The following is a 10,933-nucleotide window of genomic DNA, read 5'->3' as shown; positions in this document are numbered from 1 at the left end:
ACAAATACTTGTCAATGTCTAAATGTCCTCATAACAGATTGATTGAATACTTTTAACAGTTTGCAGATTGTACAGAGGTACGGTATCCAAAATACAATGACCATGTAAAGTTTGATTTATTGATTTAATCATTGGCAGTTTGCAAAAAAAAGTAAAGGAAAGTACAGATCAATACATGGTCTGCACCGTCTGCTAAGAGGATTTTAAACCCAAGAAAGCCTATGGCTTGTTAACATTGGGGTCATTTGTACTCAATTAATCGAAACAGTCATATGTAATATGTTTCTGTTTCAAGGCACAGCGAAAGACAGCATTAGTATTAATGCGAATCGTTGGCGTTTCAAACTAGTATCTTTGCAGTCACTTATTGCTTCAGTGAGCTTCAGACCTCTAGAGGCGAATGCCGGAAATGAAGGAGGGACACCGGTAGCTAGCACAGATCAAAAATAGCAACAGCGAGCTGGTATCATCAACCCTATTAGCTTTTTATTTTATACCAGCGCGGCGGGACAATCAACCGATTCTTGTGTCCGAAGACCAAAAGGTAAGCAGTTGACGTCCACCTTGAAGCGGCTAAAACTCGGAGGGACGTAAACGGCGGCTCAGAACAGAGCGATGTTAAGAGTGTAAACAGAGCACGCAGCGCAGCGGGCCGTCGTCCCGTTACGGCGCGGCGTGCGTCCTCTCGTCTTCAACACGACGTAACGTTTAGCAGCCAGGCTGCGTTGCTTATTGTGGCTGTACGTGAGCACAGCTGGGAATACGCGTGCACGTCAGCCCGGTTACTTCACTTTAGCAGTCAAAATGTGGAAGTATCCCTGTACTGTCAAATATTTTTAAGACCCTGACATTTCATACTGGATTCGCTAGCCTCTATAATGCTAGCAAATGTAGCTAGCGAGTTATTTTGAACCAAGCTTCAGCCATCTTGTATAACTCGCTTGGTTATTATTGGAACCTGTTTTTTATTTTTTATTTTATAGCATACAACATGTTGCGGGCTATATATGTTTGATATTCCAAAATAGGGACACCAGAGTTGACGTGGTTATGTTGTCAAATACATCATGGGAAAACATACAGTGTCTGGCTTGCGGGCTGTGCAACGGTAACAGGAAGGGTGGGCACCAAAACATTCTGGGCACTATAGGGAAACTGGGCACCAAAACTGGAATACTGGGTTCATTGATGATGTACTTGACTGATGTACTTTATTTAGTAAGACGAGAAAAACAGTACATGGAAGTACAGATTCACAATACAAGGTCTACTAAACTGGAAGGCTGATAAAGCACTAAGCTTGTTTAAAATGAGATCCCCACGGCCACGCACACAAATCATTCATGTCCACAGAACACGTTTTGCATCTTTCTGGCTAAAATGTGCCCAGTCTTCCCCCATAAGGTATGCCGTCTTCCAGAATACTGGGCACTTCTAGTGCTCACTCTTCAACCTCCAAAGTGCCCACTCTTCCTGGTGCCCACTCTTCTCTAGTGCCCAGTCTTCCCCCAAAAATGGTGCCCAGATTTCCCTAGTGCCCAGTCTGCCCACCCTTCCTGTATTCTGTGCAACAATGCACAAAGCAAAGGGACCTGAGGCCTCCGCTGCTGTGCTGTTGACGAGGCATCTCAACGCTTACAAAACTTCTTGTTATAGCAGCTCTGCTAGTTCAACTTCCAGAGGGTCCTCAGCAAAAACGAGGAACAGTTTAATGTAACTTTTACTTCACTGGCTTGAAGTTTTAAGGGCTGTTCACGCCAAGCATCATATTAACTTAACGATAACTATATAGTCTTAAAAATAGTTCTAACTCAAATGGGTGGCAGAGTCCATACCACAACCATAATAAAGACCATGGTGAATGCTATGGTTATCGTTATAGTGCTTGGTGTTAACATATAGTCATTCTTACGTTACATATATAATGTAAGAATGTCTATTGGTTTAACTCTCTCCAATGTACATTCCACATTTGCTGTAGTAGACCAACACACATCTTCAATACCAAAATCTTTTCAAATGGGGTCTGCGGCCTAATACGGATACATTTGGCGGTCCTTGTATAGAATATGGCCAATGCACACCTCAAAAGGTTGGTGACAGGTGCGTAGGACAACCAAAAAAGGTGCAAATGTTAGGGGATCTCTGATAACAAATCAAAGAAAAAAGTCCTGCACACTGTCTGGAACTTGCAAAAGGGATGCTGTTTATTAAATCAACGTTTCGGTCGTTAGACCTTCATCAGGACAGACATGTCTGTCTTTCATGTCTGCCCTGATGAACGTCTAACGACCGAAACGTCGATTTAATAAAAAGCATCCTTTTTGCAAGTTCCAGACAGTATGCGGGACCTTTTTCTTTGATTAATTTGTTATCAGCGGTCCTTCACATGAAAATGTTTGAGCACCACTATGCTAGTCCTCCACCTCAAACAGAAAGCCTGTTTTTGTGGAAGTTCTTCTGGGTTTTCTATCTTTGTGTTGTCCCAGGTGACATGCATGATGCTACATGATCTGATCACATTTGTGATTGTCATTTAAGTGAACAATAAACAGCTCATTGCCCGCTTTAACAATTGGGGGACCCTAACTAACTAATGTGTTGTTATATGGGTCCTTGTCAACCAATTATTAATTCTCATTAGGGAGGATGCACAATATTGACATTTTGTCCGTTAACCGATAAATTACATTGTCAAATAGATCAATACCAATATTGCTATACAAGTTTCCATTTGGATTCACCTTGCATCTGTAACTGTGATTCTGGGTGCAGATGAAGAGAAGAAGAGAATTGTTTTTGCATATATCTCTTTCAATGCGAACAGCACAGGTTTTCAGGCAATGAGCATTACGTCGACTAAAGGGGCTTACATACTTCAAAATAATCCAACCGATGAGACCCATCCGAAGTTCTGAATGACGTCATTTTGTAGTTAATGCCTCCTGGACGAACTTTGTTCGGACGTCGGCTGGAGTATGTATTGTATTTTGGGCTGAAACAGATATTTCACTTTCAAACATGTTTGGGGTCCTTTTAATGTCTACTCAGGCTTTTGTGAGCACCTCAGACAGTTTTTAAGTTGCTAGCTTCAGTATTTAGATATTTGATATTCATTTTATCAGACACTTCCTACAGTATATAAACCCATTGTAACTTAAAACGCCCTTTTAACCATGTTAAGATTCATTTAAAACACCTGTCGTTCTAGTGACTGATATTGGCCTTCTCTAATACGCGAGGGGGCCGTGTTTTTTCAATTACATTTTTCAATTATTTTATATATTTTGTGGGGGAAATTACAAAAATAAAAAAGATGAAAAAACACATCCGCCACAATATCAGTCACCAGAACCAAGGACGGGTATTTTCGATGAATATAACATGGTTAAAATGGAGTTTGAAGTTACAATGGGTTTATAGGAAGGGTCAGATCAAGTTTATATCAAATATCTAAATACTGAATCAAGCAACTTAAAAACTGTCTTGGGTGCACACAAAAGCCAGTGTAGACATCAGAATTATCCCACACATGTTTGAAAGTGAAATATCCCTTGAAGAAGTACATCCTGGGCTTTAAAATGATGACCCTGTCTCATTGTTGTTTGTCAGGCTAATTGCATGCTGACACATTCAAATTACATGAGCATGTTCTGAACATTAAAATGCAAACATAACGTGCCTTACATAACAGGAAAATGAAATGAGTGGATAATGTGACAGTAGTCGGTAAAGACAGGAAACATTAGGCATCACTTCAAGTGCTCCTTGGCTGAACCTGAGCATGCTCTTTAACATGCAGGTGTGAAGAGCATCACTAGCATCTCCGCTGCCACCCAGCTTGCCTAGCTTCGGTCAACCGTTACCGCCCATGACATCAGCCGAAGTCAGCATGCAAGATGTGGAGGAGGTGGTGATTGTGACCATACCAGAGACTGTGGAAGAGGAGGTCCCTGCTGTGGAGGAGGACGACAAGACGTTATTGGTGGCTACAGAGCTCACCCAGCAGCCAGGGTAAAGTAGACACACAGGGCTGGGCGATTTGGACAATATTTTTGACCAAATACCTCAATATCGATATTGTGATGATGTTATTGTATTGGGATGATATCCTGTTTTTTAAATAACAAAAATAGCAGATATACAAGCTCACAATGCATCGCAACGCGATACATTGAGTTTGTCAGCTATTTCTGCTATTTTGTATAGTATAAAGTAGGCTTTAAAGTGATTTAAAAACAGGAAAAGACAACACATATGCTATATCACAATATTACGAATCGCAGATGATATATAGTCTATCTATAATATCTATATGCCCAAACCTACACACAGTACATGGCGATGAACACATTTTTCATTCGATCTTTACGCCAACTTATGCATGCTGCATGGCCATTGGCTAACAATGCTTGGGAATCATTGGTGTTTTAGGGAAGGAGATGTCCTCACTGTAACACAGATAGAATCAGAGGCTGACACCAGCTGCACAGATGCTTTGGAAAAGAATGAAGCAGTCATAGGTAATGTGTGAAATATCAGCCACTCACTATACCACAGAATATTTGACACATATCTGATATCTTAACAGATTAAAACCGGGAATGCATCTGTGTCATTTTAAGATTTATTTGGCTATTCAAAAATAGCAGATATACAAGCTCATAGTGCAGCACCGAGTGCCGTGCTATGAGCAGCTTGTAGATCTGCTATTTTTTTTTAAATCGTGAACATTTGTGCAAATCTTTGAATGTATTTCTTTTTTTTTAAAGCGAACATCAAATCTTTGCCTCTGGGGATTTTACAAATCTTTTCTAAATCTTAGCACTTTTTTTCATTTAGCCTCGGACCTCCATCTCAAAATATGTTGTTCCAGAGACCCTCCCAGAAACAAAGATTTACACAAATAGTCAGGATTTTTCAAAAATAGCAGATTTACAAGTTAACTTGAATATCTGTTATTTTTGAATAGCCAGAGTATAAAATATGGATAAAGTGGTTACACACATGCGTTCCCGGTTTGAATGGGCTAAGTTCTGTTTGGTTGATCAAACGAGGAAGGCTAACTGCTGTCTGTGTGCAGTGAAGCTAACGGAGGAGGTGGAGGTGGGGGTGAACGTGGAAACTGATGTCTACTATCCCATCACCTGCGGAGAGGCCAAAGCCACGCTGATGTGGAAGAAATTCGTCTGCCCCGGCATCAACATCAAGTGTGTCCAAGTATGTGTCTTCATCACACGCAGCGGTCTTTATGAAACGATTGAACATGTGCGCAAATATGCCCTCAACGCATGGAAGGACAATATATCTGACCGCTCTGATTGTATGTTATTTTCTCACAGTTTAACGATCAGCTCATTAGTCCCAAGGAGTTTGTCGGTCTTGCGGGGAAATCTACACTGAAGGACTGGAAGAGAGCCATCCGCCTCAATGGCACTATGCTCAGGTCTGGCCACGTCAAGTGCAGCAAACTTCAAATGTCATCACTTTATCTTTCAACATTATGTTGAGCACATATTTAAATAGAACACACTACTTTGAATGTCTACATTATCTGATGTTTGTCTGCCTAGCCATGGTTGAGCCATATGCAGTTCTCAATTGAGCCACACGATGGCACTGTTACATCACATATCAACTGCGGTCACAATTTAGTTTTTTTGCAGACATTGATGACAAATGTATACATCCAAATGAATACTTGCATCAACACTTTAACACATTAGGAATATGTTTGTGTTGTCCAGCAGGACATTTGCATAACCGTTATAAATGAAACCACGATGGTGATGGTTCAGCACTAGAAGGTCAGTCAGACATTGTCATTAGTACCTTGTGACAGGCTAAACTCTTATTCCTCACAGGAGAATCATGGACTCTGGTGAGCTGGACTTCTATCAGCACTCCAAGGTGTGTTCCAACACGTGTCGCAGCACTAAGATAGACCTGGTGGCAAGCAGAGCGTCCATCAGCAGCCAGCAGTCCACTGAACTCATCCCTGTTACACCCTCCACAGCAGATTGTAAGCACCCAGAGCCATTATCGCACCAAGGATAACATGAGGGTTATCAAATAGAGATGAAGGGTTCAGTCCCATCAGCCCAGTGCCCTCAGAGGTGCCTCATGTTATACACAGACTTTACACTGTTGGACATGAAAACCTTTTTATGAACACACACATTGTCTAAAATCTGCACTATACATTGACTCTAGAGACACCATGGCATAGACCATTAGTTGAGAATTATTTTACTGGCAAAGTTCCAAGATTTGAAGCTGCTCTTGAAACTATTTGACTAAAAGTGTAACATTGTTTATCCCAGCTCACACGCCCACTTTGCGACAGCCTGTTGGTCCATTTGGTTGCCATAGCTGTTGCTCAGAATTTATTTTTAAGATGCTATGCTGAACTAGTAAATGTAAAATACGTTCAGCTGTTCATATTTGGGGGATAATTTTGCTCCTTCTCCCTCAGATTTATTGGGAATATTGAGATTTCATATGGTATTGATGCCTCTACCCCTGCATATACAGTATCTGAAGGTAGTGGTGAATTAATGTTGAGCGTCCCGAGTTCGGTCATGGGGCCTATTCACATCCATGCATGTTTTAGTCCATGTGTTTCAGTTTTAGTGCGGATTGTGGCACAGTAATCTCTCAAGAACAGATTCCGACCTGCGGTGGAATCTGTCGGAGCGGTTCGTCCTAACCAGTGCGCATTGGATACAAGTGGGCGTGCCTTCAGATCAGGAAGTGGGCCGCGCTTTACCCAATCAAATGTAGTGGGCGGGATTCACGTGTCCATCCACCATGATCCACCCTCCCCCCCTCGAAACTAGCCGAAACTAATTTAACAATAGCGTCCTCGGAGCGGACAAAACCACGGAAAGATATTCACATTTTAAATTACTCTTTCATCATAGAAACAAGTGGGCTTATAACCAAAACCATCCATGTTCTCTGGGAGAAGTGGTGTTAGTGTTCCGTGTAGAAATATTGTTAGTGGGAATGAAAACATGGTCGCACCAACCGGAAGTGATGCGCTATAGGCAGACATGAAACCGGTGTTTCCCTGCGCTCTAGTCTAACATTATACTCCTGCCAGACTCCACAGAATATCAGAAAAGCAGAGGTCGCTGTTTTTCATTTTCTGTGGGGTCTGGCTACGCGAGACTAGTGGCACAGAGGTTGTTATTTATGGGTTACTTTGATAAAAAGCACAACACTATATTTTCCGGGTACTTCATTGTGTAATGGGGTTAAATATGAATAAAATGCTGCTTAGTGAGTCAAATGTTTATATTCCAGTAAACGGATCTCCTGCCACGTTCCCAGAAGCAGCTGAGGAGAGCACAGAATGGGTGACGGCCATTGGAGGTGAGCAAGAACCCTCAATGTACACAGTAAAATCTTGAGTTTAAAATATTTTTTACACACATTTAAATTAACACTGATGATTTTACTGTGTAGCAATACAACATTTACTACTCTAGTATGTCTATGAATTTAATTGATATACTGTACCCACTACCCATGTTACTTAAAGCTTTGGTGCTGTGTGTGTGTGTGTGTGTGTGTGTGTGTGTGTGTGTGTGTGTGTGTGTGTGTGTGTGTGTGTGTGTGTGTGTGTGTGTGTGTGTGTGTGTGTGTGTGTGTGTGTGTGTGTGTGTGTGTGTGTGTGTGTGTGTGTTGTGTGTGTGTGTGTGTTTTTGATCCAGAGGACTCTGTGACGTTCTGGCGTGGTATGAAGGAGGCGGGCCTGTTGGAGGAGGTGGTGGAGGAGTTCCAGAAGGAGCTCCAGGAGATCCTGAAAGCCATGCAGGAGAGAGTGGCTGAGCCTCCACTACAAGTCAAAGGTTAGCTAGCAGGGCGGGACTGCACAAGTGAAAACAAATATCGAATAAGTCAAAATTGCAATGATGACTGACAATTTCCAAAATCTCATGAAGCTGCAGTTGTTTCTATTGTATTGCATCAAATGTGTGATTTAAGCTGTAAACATGGAATTTCTGTTGCCAGATGCTACTCTTCTCAATAACATCGTCCAGAACTTTGGGATGCTAGACCTGGTTAAGAAGGTGTTGGCCAGCCACAAAAGCCAGATGGATCGCTATAGAGAGCAGTACACACGCAGCCTCGCTGGTCAGTCTAATAATCCTTATACACATGTTGGGCAGAAACATTGTGTCTCCATATTTAATCTTTTCATGTTTTTTATAAATAAATGAATGCCCTATTCTATACCGTGTACAGTGGTACGCAAAAAGCAGCGAAAGGTTTCGCCTATAATAACATGCCCAAAATAGGGATGCCAGGTTGAAAGTGAGTCTGTGAGTTTTATAAATATTTATCCAATGAAAAGTATTTACAAGAACTAAAGAATAACTACATTGGATCCATTAGAAAATGGGTTCTTTTCCTTTTCCTAAAAAGCAAGGGTTATGGACATTCAGGGTTTGCGTCCGACAGCGACAATATATTTGAAAGAGTTAATCAGAAATATTACAAAACAAAGTTGAAATGGAAAACATTGGCGATTGTTCACCTAATGATAGCCATCAAATGTTGGTGCCATCCTTTGTTAGCCGTGTTCCTGTGCATGTTAATGAGTTGTCACCCTCGTCACTACAGCCTTGGAGCAGCAGTGTGACGAACACAGGAAGCGAGCCAAGGAGCTGAAGAGCAAATCTCAGCACCTCAACAATGTCCTGATGACCCTCGCCCCCGCGCCAATCCCTCCCGCCCCCAAGCGCCCGCGCCTGACCCGCGCCATCTCTGGCCCGGCTGCCGTCAACACCACACCCACCCAGATCACCCTGCCCCTCAACCAGCTGACCGGCCTGAACCTTGGCAACCTTGGCAAGTATCTGACCGTAGGGGGTGCTGGCACAAGCCTGGGCGGCTACACCCTCCTGACCTCCCCACTCGGAGCGACCGAGCTGGCACCCGACGCCTCCAACCTGACGGTGCTCTCCACGGCTGCTGCGGTTCAGGAAGGCTCGTCCAGCGCCGGTGCCACCACGGCCTTCGTCAAGGTGGTCGGACCCCAGTACCCCCAGTACCAGTTGGTCACGCTGCCCGCCTCGTTAAGCGCCACTCTGCAGGGCCTGAGTTCCTCTCAGGGCATGGTCCCGCTGCCTATCGGTAACATCAGTGTGGTGGGTAGCGCCATGGCAGCCGGAGATGACGTGCAAGCAGACCCACAGGTCAGCTCCCAGGTAAACGCTCAGGTTGACAGTGACACACAGATTGAGGTGGAAGTGGGTACCCAGGTTGTTGAGCACCAGGAGGAAATGGTGCCAGGTGCTGACGGAGAGGAGGCGAAAGAGGGGGAGCAGACTGTGGAGCAGCAGTGAGTTCAAGAATGGCTTAGTTCTCACCTCTGGTGTATCCTACAGACATTTTGACAACATTACGAGGGTTCCCACCCAGGTTGCGCAGTGGGATAAAAGTGCACTTCAAGCTCTGACCAAGAGCTTGCACCGCTTTATTGTATTTTGTGTTCTCGACCTTTTCAATAATTCTAAATGGTAACATAAAAAAATAGGATCATCTCATGACTTGGTTGCACTGCCTAACACAAGCAACACTCTTGTTGAAAAAGGTTCAGCCATATGAATATAATTTATACTGTATGTTTATAGCTCATTGACCTCCTGATGAAATACAATAAGAAATTACTTAAATCACAGTCATTATAATAAAAATTGTTACTATAATTTTGCAACACCAGATCTCTGAACCTAGAGGACCCAGACTATTATACAGACAGCATTATTTACGTATGGCACCGGCCAGCAAGCTGCGGGCATACAGTGCATAATTCAGGACACTCATGGATCAGTTGCAATGGCAACTGTGCAAATCAGTGTTGTTAGGCATGTGCCATAAGGCTGAAGGGCAATACCACTGCACTGTGGACTTAAACATATTCATGCTTGTTTTTAACCTGCAGGTATGAAACAGGCCTGGTTAGACTAGAATGAATACCAGCAGTCTTTTGGGCCCACAAGAATGGGGTAGCCTCTCTGAACCCTGTATACCTTCTTTTTATTTTAAATTTGAAAAAGGTTATACAGGGTTCCGAAAGGGGCTAATGAATGGGGTTTAAGTCAGACTTCACGAGCAGAACCACAAATGAGACTACTTGCACTACAGTGTGATGCCTGTTTTATATTTGTCATAAGACTTAGTCACACTCCGAGAATAGCGAAGCTTGTAGATTGGCTATTTTCGGTGCACGTCTCCGTCACTAAGATCAACTTAATGGTTATTTGCTATAAGTGTGTCGCTCAACAGAAATAACTTATTTCAACTGCAGGGCTGAAGGAGTATGAATTAGCTTTAAAGGGATAGTTCACCCCAACTATCTATTGGGGAAAAAAATCTATCGATTACTCACCCCATGAAGACTTAAATTCATGGATATTTTTTTGTTTTTGTCGCATTCCTAGGCCAATAATTTAGCAGTGGGTTCCGGTAGGAGACACAAAGAGTCTCCTTTGTGTCTCCTACCGGAACCCAAAATATCTATGAATTCAAGTCTCCATGGGGTGAGTAATCGATAGAAAATATGTTTTTTTGGGGTGAACTATCCCTTTAAAGCTAATTTACACTTCTTTGTATGTAGACGGTGTCATAAAGTTTATACGTTTTTCACTTCTTGAAAGTCGGTTATTTTTGTAGAGCGTCAGCTCTACAAGGTGTAGATTAGGCTTCCTCATAGGGAGTTCCCATAACACTTGAATTCACGCCAATTCAAGTTAAGTGACCACAGATTCCCTAGCTGTTGAAGCTCTCAGGTGTTCAACATGTACAATTGTACAATTTCAAATTAAATTCTTATCTGTTTGATTGCAGACATTTTATTTATGTATAATTGTCATAAATTCATTACAACTATTTGTCAATGACTTTATGCCATTTAGACTTG

The 10,933-nt window shown here is 42.5% G+C and overlaps 1 protein-coding gene across 2 annotated transcripts; it reads left to right on the top strand.

Moving 5' to 3' along the window:
- The first annotated feature begins 423 nt into the window (after window positions 1–423).
- gmeb2 (glucocorticoid modulatory element binding protein 2) lies at window positions 424–10,933 on the top strand. 2 transcript variants are annotated; one of them, XM_084069119.1, is made up of 10 exons: window positions 424–544; window positions 3,841–4,014; window positions 4,435–4,523; window positions 5,084–5,220; window positions 5,343–5,446; window positions 5,865–6,022; window positions 7,309–7,377; window positions 7,719–7,856; window positions 8,020–8,142; window positions 8,632–10,933. In XM_084069119.1, the coding sequence occupies exons 2-10, from the start codon at window positions 3,872–3,874 to the stop codon at window positions 9,354–9,356; spliced, it is 1,686 nt and encodes a 561-aa protein (XP_083925245.1). In that variant the 5' UTR covers window positions 424–544; window positions 3,841–3,871; the 3' UTR covers window positions 9,357–10,933. The 2 variants fall into 2 exon arrangements, with proteins under 2 accessions (XP_083925245.1, XP_083925244.1); XM_084069118.1 differs by having other exon boundaries at window positions 425–544; window positions 3,803–4,014.

Source organism: Gymnoscopelus microlampas, assembly GCF_963454915.1.
Source record: "Gymnoscopelus microlampas genome assembly, chromosome: 10".
NCBI lineage: Eukaryota > Metazoa > Chordata > Actinopteri > Myctophiformes > Myctophidae > Gymnoscopelus > Gymnoscopelus microlampas.
This window is presented reverse-complemented; position numbering and strand designations above follow the sequence as displayed.

Coding starts and splice junctions, on each gene's coding strand:
- gmeb2 (XM_084069119.1), top strand. CDS start 3,872: ATGACATCAGCCGAAGTCAGCATGCAAGATGTGGAGGAGGTGGTGATT. Junction 7,378..7,718: donor ATGGGTGACGGCCATTGGAG/GTGAGCAAGAAC, acceptor TTTTTGATCCAG/AGGACTCTGTGACGTTCTGG. Junction 8,143..8,631: donor GTACACACGCAGCCTCGCTG/GTCAGTCTAATA, acceptor TCGTCACTACAG/CCTTGGAGCAGCAGTGTGAC.